This window comes from Notothenia rossii, assembly GCF_949606895.1.
Source record: "Notothenia rossii genome assembly, chromosome: 3".
NCBI lineage: Eukaryota > Metazoa > Chordata > Actinopteri > Perciformes > Nototheniidae > Notothenia > Notothenia rossii.
The window spans coordinates 39563459-39582570 of NC_136901.1; the positions used below are offsets into that span (position 1 = coordinate 39563459).

The 19112-nt window shown below is 40.5% G+C and overlaps 2 protein-coding genes across 5 annotated transcripts in view; both read left to right on the forward strand.

The window, feature by feature from the left end:
* The window catches only part of col4a6 (collagen, type IV, alpha 6), a 147026-nt gene extending 137481 nt beyond the window's left edge, over positions 1–9545 (forward strand). For all 4 annotated transcript variants that reach the window (XM_079672179.1, XM_079672181.1, XM_079672180.1 and 1 more), the window contains 8 exons: positions 296–457; positions 548–646; positions 847–999; positions 2112–2228; positions 3548–3739; positions 4815–4986; positions 5236–5350; positions 6485–9545. In XM_079672179.1, coding sequence (XP_079528305.1) covers positions 296–457; positions 548–646; positions 847–999; positions 2112–2228; positions 3548–3739; positions 4815–4986; positions 5236–5350; positions 6485–6745 — 1271 coding nt within the window. In that variant the 3' untranslated portion in view covers positions 6746–9545. The remainder of the gene's footprint in view (positions 1–295; positions 458–547; positions 647–846; positions 1000–2111; positions 2229–3547; positions 3740–4814; positions 4987–5235; positions 5351–6484) is intronic.
* Positions 9546–10305: 760 nt separating this feature from the next.
* On the forward strand, positions 10306–16996 carry ankrd46b (ankyrin repeat domain 46b). Its single transcript, XM_079672218.1, has 4 exons — positions 10306–10437; positions 11511–11853; positions 14935–15093; positions 15698–16996. Exons 2-4 carry the CDS (start codon positions 11543–11545, stop codon positions 15912–15914), a joined length of 687 nt encoding a protein of 228 aa, XP_079528344.1. The 5' UTR covers positions 10306–10437; positions 11511–11542; the 3' UTR covers positions 15915–16996.
* The last annotated feature ends 2116 nt before the right edge of the window (positions 16997–19112 follow it).

A 19112-nucleotide genomic window follows, 5' to 3' on the forward strand; every position in this document is an offset into this window, starting at 1 on the left:
ACCATCCTCCCCTCTATTGTCCCATCCTATCCTGTCCTTTTCTTTCCTTTAATTCCTTCCCTCTCCTTTCCTTTCCTACCCTCTCCTTTCCTTTCTTTTCCGAAACTTCTTTCCTTTATTTTGATTGACTTCTTACCCGAATTTTCTTTAGTTTCCTTTCCTTTCTTTTGATTTACTTCCTTTCCTCAAACCCAATTTCCTTCCTTTCCCTTTTTTCTCAACCTGTTTTGTTTCCTATTTCCTTTCACTGTATCCTCTCGTCCTGACTCCTCTCCTTCTCTCCTCCTCTCCTCAGGTTTCCAGGGTCCTCCAGGTCCTCCCGGTCCTCCTGGTCCCGGCACAGCTCAGGGAGACCGAGGAGACCCTGGACTCCCAGGTTTCCCAGGATCCCCCGGGAGAAAGGGAGAACCTGGTTTTCCCGGAGGCCCCGGACTCCCCGGAAGCCCCGGGTTCAAAGGTCAGTGAAGCTCCGATTGGCCTGTAAACAATACGAAATAAATCCCAAAAAAAAGTGTTAAAAGAGAAATGTTTTTGGGGTGTTTTTTAGGAGGAATAGGAGAGAGCGGATACAGCGGAGGTCCTGGTCTGAATGGCTATCCCGGTGATTCTGGATATTACGGAAACAAAGGAGCCAAGGGAGTACAAGGTAAGAGGACTTAAATAAGAAGTTAAGATAAGGTAAGAGAAGTTAAGATAAGTTAAGCCGCTTTCCCCCTACGTTTTCGTATTGTTGTTTTTTTGTTTTGTTCTTTCCGTTAACTGTCAAGTGGGAACTAAGTATTTTTTTGTACGTTTTTGTGTTAATTAATTCTTTCCTCCTCTCTCTCTCCATCCCTTCCTCTCCAGGACGTCCCGGTCGTAAGGGAGCCCCCGGACTCACGATTCCCAGGATACCGCAAGACTTCGAGCGACCCTACGGAGAAATTGGTTACCCCGGAGGAGGAGGAGGAAGCGGGACTCCTGGAGAACCTGGACAGCCGGGACTCCCCGGACGTTCAGGTGAGGAATCACAAAGTCCAGATCTTTGTTTTTATTACAATTTTTTCTTTTTTTGTGATCACATTTTTATTGAGATTAATACACAACATGTACGACTTTTTTTTTTTTTATTAAAATAACTAAAAGTACTGGAGAAAAAGTTAAAAAAGACAAGAGCAATTACTTACAAAACATACAAAATGCAGAATAGAGAATACATGTAAGCCAAAAATAATAATAATAATAATAATAATAATACAGACAAACAGAAATAAAATAAAAACAAAATAAAACAGATTTTTGTTAGCATTAAAGACAAAATAACGATATTGTTTATAAGAAAAAGGCCAAAAATTATATCTAAATGACAAGAAAACATCAGGTTTCATTCTCATTGTTTGGTTGTGTTCAAAGGGGCAATTTAGTATTTAGTGAAAGTTAAATGAGAAGATGGATTTCACTCTGAAGTCCGTGTGTGAGGCTAGGGCGGGAAGACTTAGCTTAGCTTAGCTTAGCGTAGCGTAAAGGATGAAAACTGGGTTAAAAGGCTAGCCAAGCTCTGTCCAAAGATTAAAAAAGTTTTGCAAAAACTTCAACAATACAGTAAATGTATTATAACATGTTGAATATTTATCTTTTGAGATGCTTGTTGGTATTTTTTTGCTTTTGGTAAGGATGTAGGTGATCTGTTTCTCGTCTTCATGCTAAGCTAAGCTAATCTAAGAAAATACACTTTACTGGCATAGCAAAACTTCTCACCAGTAAACCATCAGTGTTTTTATACGGTGTGATTAACATACAAAGATTTTATATTTACCAAAGTTATAATGTATGTACCCATAATGAATATTTGTTGTTTATCAAGGATGTAACTAAGTAAAGTACAGTTTATTTAGTGTTTTTACTGTTCAGCAAAACAGCTTCAACTTCAATACTATAAGAAATGTGTTGTGAAATGTTATATATTACATTTTTTAAGATGCTTGTTGGTGAATTTTGTTGCTTTTGGTAAGGATGTAGTTTATCTGTTTCCACGTGTTTCTCGTCTTCATGCTAAGCTAAGCTAATACGAATAAAAAAACTGCTCTCTGGACTTTTTGTTGACCCCTGAGTGAACATGTGTCCTGCTTTAGGGTCTAAGGGTCGTCCCGGTCCTGGAGGTAAACTGGGCCAGACTGGACCTCCTGGTTACCCCGGATCTAGCGGTGATGCCGGATCCCCCGGTTTCCCCGGACCCGCTGGAGAACAAGGTCAGACATTTACCTGCTATGATAAACTTCTAAATATGCTATTTTAACCCAGAAATCTCCCCCATACAAATACCTGGACTCTTTCTAAGTTAGTGTTAGAAAAATATCACTCGTCACCAGCTTGAGCTTCAATATTAGGATCCATGTATTTCTGACCGTCTCAAGAATGGAAGTAGTCATCCCATACAGAGCATCAAGTAGTTCCTGAACAGTGTCCTTCACATGCTGATTTACAAGAGAGGGAGTCACACAGTCACTACATGGAGGAATACCGGTTCTTGTAGGTAATCATACATCCTGTCATGAACAAAATACTGACTTTTTCTCAAAATGTCAAAATTCTGACTTTTTCTCTAAATCACAAAATTCTGATTTTTTTTTTCCTCAAAATGCGGATTTTTTTCATAATTCAGACTTTTCCTCAAAATTAGACATTATTTTCAAAATTCTGACTTTTTTTTCAAAATTCTGACTTTTTCTTAAAATCTCAAAATGTTGACTTTTTCTCAAAATCTCAACATTCTGACTTTATCTCAAAAATGCTGACCTTTTCTCAAAACCTTGTGTTTTTCTCAAAATTCGGACTTTTTCTCAAAATCTCAAAATTCGGACTTTTTCTCAAAATGTTAACTTTTTCTCAAAATTCGGACTTTTTCTTAAAATCTCAAAATGTTAACTTTTTCTCAAAATTCGAACTTTTTCTCAAAATCTCAAAATGTTGACTTTCTCAAAATTCGGACGTATTCTTAAAATCTTAAAATCTTGACTTTTTCTCAAAATCTCAAAATTCGGACTTTTTCTCAAAATTCGGACTTTTTCTCAAAATTCTGACTTGTTCTGAATACTTAAACATGTTAATAATCACTCGTTCCCGGCTTGAGCTTGAATCTCAGGATCCATGTATCTGTGATCCTCTCCAGAATGGAAGTAGTCATCACATACAGAGCATCAACTAGTTCCTGAACAGTGTCCTTCACATGCTGATATCCAAGAGAGGGAGATACACAGTCTCAAGATGGAGGAATAGAAAGCAGTATTCAATGTTTACTTCAGATTAGCTCCACGTCAGAAATGATCATGCTTCTCATATGTCTCTCTCCATAGAGACTGAATAATCATGTTAATCACATAGCTATCATATGCCTCAAAGAGTCCTGATGCTCTTCTAGGTAATCACACATCCTGTCATTCTCACAGCTACAGTTGGGATACCTTTGTTATCATGTGTACTCTGATATTGGACGAGGACATTCAGTATTTTCCGAACAGTTAGCATGCGAAACAAACCTCTTATTTCTTCTTGTTGTCTCGTTTTCCAGGCGCCACTGGATCCACGGGTCGCTCCGGACCCCCTGGGGCTGTGGGTCGTGGCTCAAGCATCGGATACACCCTGGTGAAGCACAGCCAGAACGCCCAGGTGCCCATGTGTCCTCAGGGCATGGCCAAGCTGTGGGACGGGTACAGCCTGCTGTTCGTGGAGGGGCAGGAGAAGGCTCACAACCAGGACCTCGGTACGGAGAAACATTTAATATGAAATGTACTTCAGTAAAAAGTACCCGTAACTACCAGCTGTTTTAAAGAGTACCTGACCTCCCTTTATATTAATAGAACAATAATGTAATTGTTAGCTAATGAATGTTTCCATGCTGAACAACGGCAACATGACAGCGTTTCCATTGGTCCCTCTTCTTTAGAGAAGACCAGGAAATGATGGATACACGGATCGTGTTCAAATCAATAGGCACGCAATGACTCTAAATAATAATGATCACGCCACCAAACACACATTCAGACTAAAGGAACCAGCCTGTTTGGAAAATGTGAGAAGTAGAAAGTACAGGTATTTGAGTTCAAAATGTAAGAAGTAGAAAGTACAGGTATTTGTGTTCAACATGTAAGAAGTAGAAAGTACAGGTATTTGAGTTCAAAATGTAAGAAGTAGAAAGTACAGGTATTTGTGTTCAACATGTAAGAAGTAGAAAGTACAGGTATTTGAGTTCAACATGTAAGAAGTAGAAAGTACAGGTATTTGTGTTCAACATGTAAGAAGTAGAAAGTACAGGTATTTGTGTTCAACATGTAAGAAGTAGAAAGTAGAGGTATTTGGGTTCAACATGTAAGAAGTAGAAAGTACAGGTATTTGTGTTCAACATGTAAGAAGTAGAAAGTACAGGTATTTGTGTTCAACATGTAAGAAGTAGAAAGTACAGGTATTTGGGTTCAACATGTAAGAAGTAGAAAGTACAGGTATTTGTGTTCAACATGTAAGAAGTAGAAAGTACAGGTATTTGGGTTCAACATGTAAGAAGTAGAAAGTACAGGTATTTGTGTTCAACATGTGAGAAGTAAATGTAAAAAGTAAAATAAGTAGTGGAGTAAAGTACTGATACCAGAAACATGTACTTAAGTAGAGTAACAAAGTATTTGTACTCCACTACTTCCCACCTCTGCGCTGTTAGAGGAGCCTGTGACTTCAGTTGTTCATTGCCTACACTGTAGCTACTGTGCTAATGACAATAAAGCCTTGAAACTTAAAACGTATCACTAATTGTCTCCCCTCTCTCCCCTCTCCCCCTCTCTCTGCAGGTCAGCCGGGGTCTTGTCTCCCCCGCTTCAGCACCATCCCCTTCCTCTACTGCTCCCCCAACGAGGTCTGTTACTACGCCTCGCGAAACGACAAATCCTATTGGCTCTCCACCAGCGCTCCCATTCCCATGATGCCCGTTGCCGAGCAACAGATTCAGCAATACATCAGCAGGTACTAACCCTCGTTCAGGACTGCAGGATTCATAAATTCACAAACTAAACACCCTGACACTAATCCTAACTGTATTTCTCACCAACGTATGCTGGAGCAAAAGTCCCTACGTATTTTCTGTCTATAAAAGTAGATTTTTTTGCCATTTTTATGACAGAAATTACGTTTTTTTAACACTGCGGTGTAGATGAAAGCTACGTGGTGACTAACTAAAACAATAATTGCCTCTCTCTTGTCCTTATCTTCCAGGTGTTCAGTGTGTGAGGCTCCCTCTCTGGGTGTAGCCGTGCACAGTCAGGATCTGAGCATCCCCACCTGCCCCCCCGGCTGGAGGAGTCTCTGGATCGGATACTCCTTCCTCATGGTAAACCAAACACTATCAATAACTCACAATACACCCTAAAAATTACATTTAGACGTGTTTTAGTGAGATAAGGTACATAGGAAAGCGTTTTCTTTCATATATGTTCACATTTTTTGTGTAATGGATTGACTTTACTGTCATTGTATACATACCCCCATAGAGGAACATGGTTAATATAAAATGTTGTCCAAAATACCTATTTTCTACGATTTAACATATCAGCTTGCTAAACATGTCCTTTCCTCATGGTAAATATACTGACATTAAGCCTCCACAATTACACCAAACTACTGATAGATGTCTCCAGGTAATACTCATGTCCATTTCAATAGGGCTAACGTATTTTCTTTATCCGAAGCTGGGGTAGAAAATACTAGATTGCCTCGTTTTCTGTACAGATAGCTAAGACCCTTGAGGCCCTCAAACTAGGTTTTAAATATCTTTTCTTTGTTTTTATAAATGAAGAAGTTAAAGCCGAAGAGAACTGTCTTTTCCGAGTGAAATGGCTCTATTTTATACAACATTGTAACACCAATCAGCTTGCTAAACATGTCCCATTTGCTCTCCTAAAAGGTTAAACAGGTTAACTTGTGCAATGCCTTCTTAACATGCTGCTCTGACAAAAGAATTTCCCAATTTTCAATCAATAAAGAATATCTCATCTAATCTAATAAAGACTATTAAACACCTGAACTTTTGAAAGAACATGCATAACATTCATCTGTTTGCAACTTACACATTATTTATCTAATATATCATATTCCAATGACTTGTACTCTTCTTGCACTATTTCTACTCTATTGTATTTGTATTTACTTTCACTATGTTATCTGTGTTATTGTGTTGCACTGTTGGAGGGGTAAATGGGACATCTTTAGCAAGCTGATAATGGTTTAAATGTTGCAGAAAATAGAGCCATTTCACTCAGAAAAGACATTTCTCTTGGGCTTTAACTTCTACATGTATTCAAACTAAGAACACATATTTAAATCCTAGTTTGAGGGCCTCAAGGGTCTTAGCTATCTGTACAGAATGCAGACATAATTCATTGACGTAACCACACTGTAGCTAATGTACAAATAAAAATAAAAGCCTTGAATCTAATAAATACTAAATGTCCCTCTCTCCGTGCAGCACACAGCGGCGGGATCTGAAGGTGGCGGTCAGTCTCTGAATTCCCCCGGTTCTTGTCTGGAGGATTTCCGCGCCACGCCGTTCATCGAGTGCAACGGAGCCAAGGGATCCTGCCACTTCTTCGCCAACGAATACAGCTTCTGGCTCACCACCGTGCAGCCGGGCACGGAGTTCCTCTACTCCCCCGGACAGGAGACCCTGAAGGGCGGCCAGGAGAGATCCAGAGTCAGCCGCTGCCAAGTCTGCAGCAAGCTGTTGTAGTATCAGCACCTCGGAGGAGAACAAGAGGTGTTAAAGGTCACCTATTATGCAAAATCCACTTTTTCATGTCTCTTCTACATCAACATGTGTCCCCTCTGTGGAAAGAGACTCTGAAAGTTTCAGGAACAAAGATTCTCTCTCTTTTTGTCCTGATCCATTTCTATAAAAACCAGTCTGAAAATCAGCTGATCAGATTTTGGCCACTTTATGATGTCATCACGATGTGTTGGCTTGAGTAACCATTAGCCAATCAGATGTGTTGGCTTGAGTAACCATTAGCCAATCAGCAACCAAGATAACCCCCACCCCACCTTATCACCTGAATCTCCTCCTAGAGCACCATGGTGTCCTTTCTAACCAAATCTCTCTCAGAGGGGCGTGGGGAGGGGCTCCTTATTTTCATCTAAAGTAACAGACAGAGAATCAGCACTTTGGAAACAGGGCTGAAACAGAGGGGATTATGGGTAATGCTGCAAGGTTGGTGTTTCGAGCCAATCAGAGACATGTTTTGTATATATCTGAGACCTATACTATATTGATGAAAAACAGTATAATAGGTGACCTTTAAGGAGGAGACTGAAACACTGACTGAAAAGAAGCCCCTCTCTCCTGCTTCTCCAAAAACAACATCAGAGTTTTAGGAATGAATTGCTTATTAAAAAATGTTATTAAAAAAAAAGGAGCGTTGAGGAGGGAGGAAATGGAAAGAGAAGAGCTGCATATGTGGTGGTTCTTCTCCAGATCATCACCGACAATGGTGCTATTGTGTACGTGTTTATTTTGTGTCTGTTGTCTCGTTATGCTTCTTTTTTTTTTTTTTTTTTTGTGTTGAGGAGCATTCTCGGCTACCTCGGAGAGTGCCAACCCACTTTGTATAGCACCGATTACACCAAATGTGCTCCAGATCAATCCGTTTTAAGTCAGTTTTGTTTGAAAGTTGGTTAAAATTAAAGTCTTAACTTCTGTAAACTGATCCAACTGAAGTAGAATCACCTGATTCCTGTTCAAAAACGCCTTTTTAGTGAATTAGCCGCCATAAAACGTTGCTTTTTTTTGTATTTACCGCCTTCTGCACCTGCTTTAAATGCATTTATGTCACAGGTTACCTTAAGAGAAACAACCGATTTAAATATTCTCGCAAAAGAGGGTTTTATTTGTATGGAAATCAAATAACCCAGACATGTTTTAAGGCAGAAAAGAACCAGAGGTATCCAAATCCTTTCGATAATTTCCACGTTTGCTCATTTGATTTGATTCTCTATCAACATAACAACTTATGTGTCGACCAAACTCCAACATCGCAGCTTCAAAGTAAGCGTTTTCAGACATTGAAGCTTGCCGGTGGGCGTGTCTGGCGTGCGACCAACAAGCAATCACATTAATCTCCCGCCCCGGACACACAAGCACGCGATTTGATTGGCTGACGCTTGAAAAGTTCTCAACTCTCTAAGCGAGCAACGGAGGCAGAGCAACGGAGGCAAAGCAAAGCGTGACGTCACCCTCATTCAAAGTGATGGGAAGCGTCTCCGTTAACGCACGCGACGCTGCCGTGTGGACGTATCGTAGCATGTTCTGATGTTTTTTTCAGCGCTTTCTACAGTCAGATTTTCAAAGTTTACAGGAATGATCTGTAACTTGGCGACCTGGAAGTTAGGAAATATGAACGTGTAAAGTATCACGAGCTTGTAAGATCCTTCTTTTCTGGAAATAATAGTTAAAAAGGAGCTTTTATTAATTAAGTCCTAAGTTAAGTCCACCTGCTAGTGAAGCTAGTAAGTGGAACATGCAGTCGTTTTAAATTCACATTTTTCCTGTTTTATACGCCTTTTATATCTGTTCATTTCATTATGGTGCCACAATACTCTGACAGCTGACTTGAAAGACAACTTTTTAAGACATTAAACTGAATGCATTTCAAGGAATAAGCAACACTTGCTAAAAACAACTGTAGTTATGATTGATATATCTTCTATATATTGCACTGATGGGTTAGAATAATAGACCAAATCCACCTTCATCTTTACGTTGTGACCAAACTAGTGTTTTTCTTTTTAAATCACCCCAACCAAACACACTCTGATAGATTTTGAATTATTGCTGTACATAGTGCTTACTGTATTTCCCACCAAAGTATGCAAAAGTCTATAAAACTTTTATGTTTTTTTTTCTCCAGTCTGTATCTTTCGTCTGTCCTTGTATAAGAAATAGGAAGAAATACGTTTTTTCTGTCTATAAAAGTAGCCGTTTTTATGACAGAATTTACGTTTTTTTTTTAACTGCGGTGTCGATTTAATCCTCTTCTCGTTATCGTTGGACTTTGAAAGCTTCTGGGTGACTTGTAACCACTATGACCACTGTGTGCAGCACATAGCGCTGTCTCTCTGCTGGTAGCCCTGATGTTATTGCGATGTCACAGCCTTTGTGGTTTTGTAATCTAGATTGTAATTATTTTACCTAAATCATGATACTATCCCCTGGTTTGTATTTACTGAGTTGGGAGGGAATGGGAAGATAATGATGTGTACATTAAATATTATGAGGAAACAAAACAAAATGCCTTTTAGGATTGTGTTTTTATATGGAAAATATATTCGCCACTGATGATTTAACAGACCCCGAACAACCGTCTGTTTTGGTCTTTACCCCCATTTTCCAAACAAACGTGGTTTATGCCTGGAGTGACAGAGAAGAAATGCAGTTTTCCTCAAAGAGGATCGATCACGATAACATGGTAATGACATGTCTGTTACTGTAATGTGTATTTCTGTGCTCACACACTTAAATAAAGTCTCTAAACTAACTGAGAATATTCCTTGAAGATGGTTTTGTTCGTAAAACAACGAGGTATTTCCGGTATTTTTACGTGTGAACTCCACTCAGAAGATGACAGGTCTTTGCTTTGTGCTTGGAAAACCAAATTAAAAATATTTCCACCTTGTTTGAAACATATTGCCTTGTACAACTAAGAGGACCCCTAACTTAACTTATCCCTAAGTATTGCACATAAACGAGTAGAAAATAAACAATTATTCTCAAAATAGCAGATCAAACTGAAATTAAAGAGTGAAATTATAATAGGTGACTGAATATCAAAATATGTAAACTATATCTGACAAATAAAATATTATTGAAAAATATTCGTGCACAATAAATGACAGAATTATATATATTTCCTATTGTCTATTTAGTGTTTTTTTTTTATTATTATTATTTGTATTTATTCGCTGTTTCTCACATCTTTCATTTATCATATATACTCTACAAACAACCCCAGGCCGTGCATGATTCAGATATAAAACAATTTAATATACATAGTGCATATATAATTAATAAACAAAACATACAAGTTAAAAGCCAAGTAGTGAAAGCAAAATATATAATAAAAATAGTGGTCAAACTTGGTCTACAGTGAATTTAAAAAGTAGTAGGTGGAACAAAAATGAATATTGAAGTATGTTAACACCTGAACTCCTAAAAAACTGTATAAAAAATAAACTTTTTAATTGATTTAGACCAAAAAACGATAATGAGTGTATTAAAATTGAACTGTAATGACACCTCCATGACAGCAGGGGGCGACAGAGCCCTTCCTTAGCAACAGACGAATCCCAGCATAACAACAACACAGCTGCTAACGTTAGCTCGAAGAGTAGCGGAGTGTATTTTTCTGCTAATTGGGAACTTATCAACAGGTGAGTCTCACATCTGACAGCCCAAACAATGTATAACATACATGTTCACCTCATGTGTTATGATGTTACATGTTAAGCTGTTTCAGATGTTTGTAAAATCGTTAGCTTTGAAGCTAGCATTAGCTCCGCTAGCTCGCTAATAAATAGCATCACCTACTAACGTTTTATTTCTGTTTAATATCAAATGTTTCAGCGTGAATAAAGACAAATGTTGCTTAGTTAAATGTGTAACAGTGGTTAAATGTTACTGCCATTTTCATCACTGTCAGCTAGTTGATGCTACAGTTAGCTAGCTTTTCTATTTTAAAGATGTATTAGCTTCACGGACAGTTGCTAAAAATTGTTTCTTGAGATGGTTTTGTAATTAAAAATACATTTTATAGTGTTGCATGCCGGGTTTATACGTATTTACGGTAGCTATGGTTGATAGTGCCTTCATATCCTTAAGCATCCATCTGTTTTTCACAAAAGCAGTATTTTATTCCTCTACATTTTACTTTATGTTTTAGCTCGTATTTACTTCTCCTGCATGTAACTGCACATTGGTCACTTGGTTACATCCTCCTGCGCTATTTTATTTATAATTTGTTTATTTTTTCATTATCTGTATTGTTGTATGTCTTACATATATTTATGTTGCATTGATGAAGGAGACTGAAGGAGATTTTCATAGCCATATCCACACTGTAGATGCTGAGCATCTGTCAATAAAGCTTTTGAATGTGACGTATTATGTTCAGGAGAAGAGAAGCTACTACTTTACAGAGAAATACTCCTTCATATAAGGATTTGTTTAAAATACCGGCTCTAACAATATATTTAGGAGATAAAACAGATACAACAGTGCAGGAGAAGGGGTTTAATAAAAATGTCTTTGTGTTTTAAAAGCTATATTTGGTAAAGTTTTCTTACAGTTTTAGTGATTTCTCCTGAGGTTTAGAGGAGGCGCCGTGGGAATTGTAGTCTTTTATACTCTGGTTGACTACAGACATCACAATTAAGTGGCCTTTATTTTAAAAAACAAAACACTGGCTCTAACAATATCTCCTGTTCTCCTTTTTCCTTCGATGCAGGTACGCTGGAATTTTCTGACACCCACTCGGACATGTCCTATGTCTTCATCAACGACTCGTCGCAGACCAACGTGCCACTGCTGCAGGCCTGCATCGATGGAGACCTGCCGTTCGCCAAGAGGCTCCTGGAGACGGGCTGCGACCCCAACATCCGGGACAACCGGGGCCGCACCGGGCTGCACCTCGCCGCCGCCCGGGGCAACGTGGACATCTGCCGCCTGCTGCACAAGTTCGGGGCCGACCTGCTAGCCACCGACTATCAAGGGAACACCGCTTTGCATCTGTGCGGACACGTGGACACCATCCAGTTCCTGGTGTCCAACGGGCTGAAGATCGATATCTGGTAAGCAGAGTACACACATCCTTTACCCGAGTAGAAGTACACAAACTCGTGTTTAAAAATACTAAGTAGAAGTACTGACTAAACTTCTTTACTGAAGTAAAAGTAAAGAGGCTTTGAAATGTACTTAAGTAAAAAGTACCCATAACTAGAAGCTGTTTTAAAGAGTATCCAGCTGCATCCAGTAGTATAGGAGATAACTGATTCATCATTTCATTTACAGACTAGCTTGCCCTATCAAATGGTGGTTAAACCACTTGATGTTATCTTTACAGGACAGAGAGTAAATATTGGGACTTAGATAAATAGACACTTTATAAGATAAGATAGACCCTCATTAGGGAAATGCAGGTGTTCAAGCAGCAACAGTGTAAGAGTTCACACAAGGATAACACAATTCAAAATACAATGACATAAGCAACTGTTAAAATAAGATATCACAACAACAGGGTAAACGTTGATCAGTTGAATGAACATATACTTTTTTTTAATTAGGTGCAACCACAGTGAGGTGGTGCATTACTGCAGATCTTAAAGGGGACCTATAGTGCAAAATGCACTTTTTGATGTCTTTTATACATGTTCCCGGTGTGTGTGGCGCAGTGGGTTGTGCATAGGTGTTGGGATCAGGGGGTCACAGGTTCAAACTCCACTGCAGTCAGCATGTCGTTGTGTCCCTGAGACACTTCACCCCAAATTGCTCCTGTGGGGATTGCCCACAGTATTGAGTAAAAGTTGGATAAAAAGTGTCTAACAAGTGACATGTAATGTGATGTAATGTAATGTAATGTATAAATGTAATGTCAGGGAACTCAGGCCCTTATACCCGAATCAGCACTTTAGTAACAGGAAGTGAAACATATGAGGCATGGCTAGAATGGGTGATCTGTGTGGTATTATGATGCCATAGACGTGACCTTGAAGTATTATACAATTTTGATTCACTACTTCCTTTCTGACAGAAAACGGATGCAGGGTTTTGATGCAGGGTTTCGATATGATTAGTTATGTGTTCTGTGGTTGCTAGAGAAGTTTCATGATCTGTTTTCAGATTTAGAAACATGGACAGTCTGGGAGATCATTGTCTGCAGGGGAATGCGTTTTTTATATATTTATTTACTTTAGCAATTAAGTTTTGTATTTATTTTAAATACAACACTGCATTGACCCTCAAAAGTGTTTTGGGTACCTGTCCTATTCGAAGTTGAATAAAATAAACATAATCAGCAAATATATACGCTGTAGTAAAGACACTTATAGATGAATAGATCAATAGAGCATCTAAGAATACACACTCGTACAGAGACTGCTCTGGGTTATAGAAAGGGAGAAACTGAACACAACGGGCGGTTGATATGTGGCTGTGAACCACATCCTGGTGTGTGTGTGTGTGTGTGTGTGTGTGTGTGTGTGTGTGTGTGTGTGTGTGTGTGTGTGTGTGTGTGTGTGTGTGTGTGTGTGTGTGTGTGTGTGTGTGTGTGTGTGTGTGTGTGTGTGTGTGTGTGTGTGTGTGTGTGTGTGTGTGTGTGTGTGTGTGTGTGTGTGTGTGTGTGTGTGTGGTCGCCTTATTCTCCACACAGGTTGACCATAAATCCATCCCATTTGATTACTATCCATCCTCCATGTCCTGTAGTAACCATAGCAACTTCATCCTAACCCCTTTAAACCATTAGAGGAGATTTTCCCGTTGAAAAAAAAAGAGATTCCGCCTCGGCGACTGCTGCTTGCGTGTGTGTGCTGGTCTGCAAAGACTACAATCCCAAAGTTCCCCCCCAGAATGAGTTTCTTTCCCACTCACACACCCCCCTCCTAGAGACACTACATACTGAAATACACCTGAACATCAGCAGGAGAGGACTCTTTAAAGTAGAGACACTACATACTGATATACACCTGAACATCAGCAGGAGAGGGCTCTTTAAAATAGAGACACTACATACTGATATACACCTGAACATCAGCAGGAGAGGACTCTTTAAAGTAGAGACACTACATACTGATATACACCTGAACATCAGCAGGAGAGGACTCTTTAAAGTAGAGACACTACATACTGATATACACCTGAACATCAGCAGGAGAGGACTCTTTAAAGTAGAGACACTACATACTGATATACACCTGAACATCAGCAGGAGAGGACTCTTTAAAGTAGAGACACTACATACTGATATACACCTGAACATCAGCAGGAGAGGACTCTTTATAGTAGAGACACTACATACTGATATACACCTGAACATCAGCAGGAGAGGACTCTTTAAAGTAGAGACACTACATACTGATATGAACCTGAACATCAGCAGGAGAGGACTCTTTAAAGTAGAGACACTGCCTACTGATATACACCTGAACATGAGCAGGAGAGGACTCTTTAAAGTAGAGACACTACATACTGATATACACCTGAACATCAGCAGGAGAGGACTCTTTAAAGTAGAGACACTACATACTGATATACACCAGAACATCAGCAGGAGAGGACTCTTTAAAGTAGAGACACTACATACTGATATACACCTGAACATCAGCAGGAGAGGACTCTTTAAACTAGAGACACTACATAATGATATACACCTGAACATCAGCTGGAGAGGACTCTTTAAAGTAGAGACAATACATACTGATATACACCTGAACATCAGCAGGAGAGGACTCTTTAAACTAGAGACACTACATACTGATATACACCTGAACATCAGCAGGAGAGGACTCTTTAAAGTAGAGACACTACATACTGATATACACCTGAACATCAGCAGAAGAGGACTCTTTAAAGTAGAGACACTACATACTGATATACACCTGAACATCAGCAGGAGAGGACTCTTTAAAGTAGAGACACTACATACTGATATACACCTGAACATCAGCAGGAGAGGACTCTTTAAAGTAGATACACTACATACTGATATACACCTGAACATCAGCAGGAGATGACTCTTTAAAGTAGTGACACTACATACTGATATACACCTGAACATCAGCAGGAGAGGACTCTTTAAATACTTCTAATATCTGCTCTAGCACCGTTCCTTTGACTCTTTTGACTAACAGCTGTCTGTCCGCTCTTCTCCTTCACAGTAATCACAACGGCTCCACCCCTCTGGTTCTGGCCAAGAGACGCGGCGTCAACAAGGACGCCATCCGCCTGCTGGAGGGTCTGGAGGAGCAGGAGGTGAAGGGCTTCAACAGAGGAGCACACTCCAAACTGGAGACCATGCAGATGGCCGACAGTGAGAGGTGTGTGTGTGTGTGTGTGTGTGTGTGTGTGTGTGTGTGTGTGTGTGTGTGTGTGTGTGTGTGTGTGTGTGTGTGTGTGTGTGTGTGTGTGTGTGTGTGTGTGTGTGTGTGTGTGTGTGTGTGTGTGTGTGTGTGTGTGTGTGTGTGTGTGTGTGTGTGTGTGTGTGTGTGTGTGTGTGTGTGTGTGTGTGTGTGGAAGCGTGTGTGTGGGTGGAAGCGTGTGTGTGGGTGGAAGCGTGTGTGTGTGTGTGTGGAAGCGTGTGTGTGTGGAAGCGTGGTTTCCTTACAGCTGTACAGAAAGGTCCAAACTGCCAGATTTGGTCTTGGAGAGAGTTTGAACATGTTGAATATAAATGAGGAAATTACAACAAATGAAACTCCCTCTTCCCCAGGACATTTACATCTAAATAGCCTAAAAACTTGTCGCCATTAATTGTAGTTGCTTTGCCACAGTAGCCAAATGTACTTCAAGTTTCAAAAAGGATAAACAGCCAAAAAGATTCTGGTTTTGTTTGCCTTGCTTTGAGGTGGGTTAGGATATGCATACCAGTCAAAATAAGGAGAGAGGAGGTGATCCCTAACTGTGATTCCCTCCATGTTCCAGTGCGATGGAGAGCCACTCCCTGCTGAACCCCAACCTGCAGAGCAGTGAGGGGGTGCTGTCCAGCTTCAGGACCACCTGGCAGGAGTTTGTGGAGGACCTGGGCTTCTGGAGGGTCCTCCTGCTGTTGGTGGTCATCGCTCTGCTCTCTCTGGGCATCGCTTACTACGTCAGTGGGGTCCTGCCTTTCTCCAGCAGCCAACTGGAGCTGGTGCACTGAGGGAGGGAGGAGAGGAGAGGAGGAAGGAGAGGAGGAGAAGAAAAAGTCCAGAATCCATTGTTTATTTTGTTTACTTGCAGCCCAAACTAGTCTTTTTCTCTGCTATCTGAACAACTTCATATTATACTGCTTTGATTTGCATTGCATTGAGTTGGCCCGCAGCACCATTCGTGTTTACTCGCGTCACTCAAACGAGACGTGGAGGCGGGGCTTATCTCCATGTACATACCATACACCAACAACAAAGTTAACACATTTGACCGTGATTTAATTGTAATTCACGTATAATAACTAAATACTGATACAGATTAGGGACAAAAACATGAGTTCATGCTTTTGTAAATGTGCTTACAAGAAATTAATGTTTTCTGAAAGGAGATGGGATGAACGTACCTCGAGTAAAAAGTCATCTCTAGATCCAAAAGAACAAAACTCACACACTCAATTAGACTGCGTACGCGTGGGGTGATCGAACAGGAAGTGTCTCATACTAAAAACAAGTGTTGGTTTAAATAAAGTTAAATATTCCCTCTTTAAAGTGAGATCAAGCTGAACTAGTATGAAAATGCTCCTGCTTTGTTTTAATGCAATTATCCAAAAACATTTCCTTGTATAACCGTTGATTATGCTCTGCTACAAGCTGTGTATTGCCATTGTTTTGCATATTTTTTCACATTTGTCGGATCTTTTAATCGTGTTATTTATCAAATATCTTCTGTATTCTTTTTCCTGTATTCTGTATGTTTTGTTAAAATCATGCACCCTTGCTTTCTTAACCCATTTCTCATGTAATCAAAAGACTGGAGTTGTGGTAAATGATAAATAGTCCTAATTTTGCATCGTCCTATTAAATTAGAAAAGCACCTCGACCGCGTTCCAGCAGAAGCATGCGGCTTCGTTGCATTATAATGGTCATATAAAGGCACAATGCTCATACCCGTAGGATGATGGCAGCAGTTTAACAATGTTTTGTTGTATATTCCTTATCTCAATGTCCTTGTACACCATGTTCATGTTATCTGTTTATTTTCTGTCATTAAATGTGGACCCAGAATAAAATAAAGTGTGATTATAAACAACAACCCATATTGTCAGATCTGCTTTTTGTTGCATTGATACGCGGTAATATCGCAGGTACAGGCGCTCGCAGTTCACGCGGGTGCTCCACTAGCAGCCCCCCATCCCGGTCGACGCTCGCGACACAGAGGGCCTCATCACATAACTGTGCGTGGGGCCAAATGTTGGCCAAGGGCAGCCCTGCAGGGGGGCATGGGAGGATGGATGAATCCACTACGCAAAACATTAAAACACAAATATACATATATGTATTATTATACTGCTTAGCTAACAAAATAAAAATGATCGATCACATCTAGTACTTTCACTGTGTCATTGGCTAACGAAACGGCCTGAAAAGGCGACCGTCCGTTAAACGGTATACAAACCGTTTTTAATAGAGTGTATTCAACTATTTGTGTCTTAACTTATCAATACAAGCACAAAATGGTCCGAGGGGTAACGGACTTCACCTCCAGATGCTGGGGACAGCTCACTGCTCTCTCTCTGCTGCAGCTGTGTCACCCGGAGTCAACCTGGTCTCACCAGAATGCGTGACTCCACCACGACTCCTTAACACCGCATTGCGTGGTGGAGTCACGAACTTTGCTACATTTACGTGTCTGCACACGCATTTCTGCAACGTCCAGCAGTGAGCTTTTATTCTATAAAACGTTTAAAAATCTACTTTATAGCTTGTAGTAACTCACGGGGAGCTTCTTTTATTTTATTTGTATTCATAATCATTTTTATTTTTCGTCAGAATGTATTATGGTGCATTAGTTACGAATTTGTGTTCTGCATTGTGTGTAATACAACTGTGATTTGTATTAAATTAGTTCGTTTTTAAGGAAGGTCAGAGCTTCGGCTGTGTCAAATAGTCGGAGCGAATTCGCGTCTGATCGTGTCTCTGTATTGACTGTAATCGCGCCGCCCCCAAACGTCGCATCGCGTCCGGTCTGAACGTAGCATTAAGGCCCAGATACACCGGCCAGTCACCTGAGAAGTCGCCGTCGCCGACGCCGACACCGACGCCGACACCGACTGTTGCGTCGCCGGACTCTCCTGCGTATTTGCCGACTTCGCGAACTGGAACACACCGCAAATCCGAGCCGAGCACGTATGAACTGCGCATGAGTGAGTGGCAATAACTCTCCTTACCAGCAGGCGGCGGTAGTGTGTATTCATCATTCAAAAGAGGCAACAACCGGAACAACCGGAAGACAGAGAAGAAGAACAGACTCCGTGATATAAACAAACAACAAATAGCGTTTTTCTTTCCATTTTCACTCTCGTCCATTGAAAACATGAACGAACAGGAGCTCTATAAACCGATGAGGTGAAATAGCCGTCCGTGTGTGTTCCATCTTCCATTTTAAATCGTTTGTTTACCTCCCTCACTTCCGTTAAAGCTTCTCATGCACTGATTCGCTAGGTGAACAGCCAATCAGTGTTACCCCTTTGTCCGACTTCCGGTGGTGTTCCCGACGCCGATTCAACATGTTGAATCGGCAAGAAAAGGCGTCAGGTCGGCAGAAAAGACCTGACGGTGCGGCGCACACCACTCCGAATAGGGCGTGCCCACGCGCATGTTCGGCCCGACTCCCATTTACTGCTGATTTCGGGCCGGTGTATCTGGGCCTTTAGCTGAGCATTAGCCTGACCCGAGCCTCGTCGTTCTGACAGCTCCACCCCTTCGCTCCAACCCCCCTCCCTCCCCCCACATCTACAGGTGAAAATTACTTTTGCAACACATTTATCGCAAGAAGTGTAGCAAAAGTCAAGACCGCAGATTCGTCGATTTATACTGCCACAGAGCAGATTCGTCAAGTTGTAATGACTGATTTGAGAGGTTGTAATAACCAAGTTGCAGTTGTAATGGAAAATATATTTTCAAAATATTTTTTTTTCTGCAAGTGAACATTTCATCACTAAGTTCATATTTTTTCTACAAGCTACAAAACTTTTTTTTTTCTTCTGTAACTTCAAATTTGGTTCACAGTTACGTGGATATTTTATACAAGTGTAAATGTATGCACACAAGCTCAGATCTTTTTCTGCAAGTGCTCACATCAGGTTTTACACGCTCTCGCATTTTGCACCATATCTACCTTCATACCCGGAGTCTGAGTGTTTTTGGGG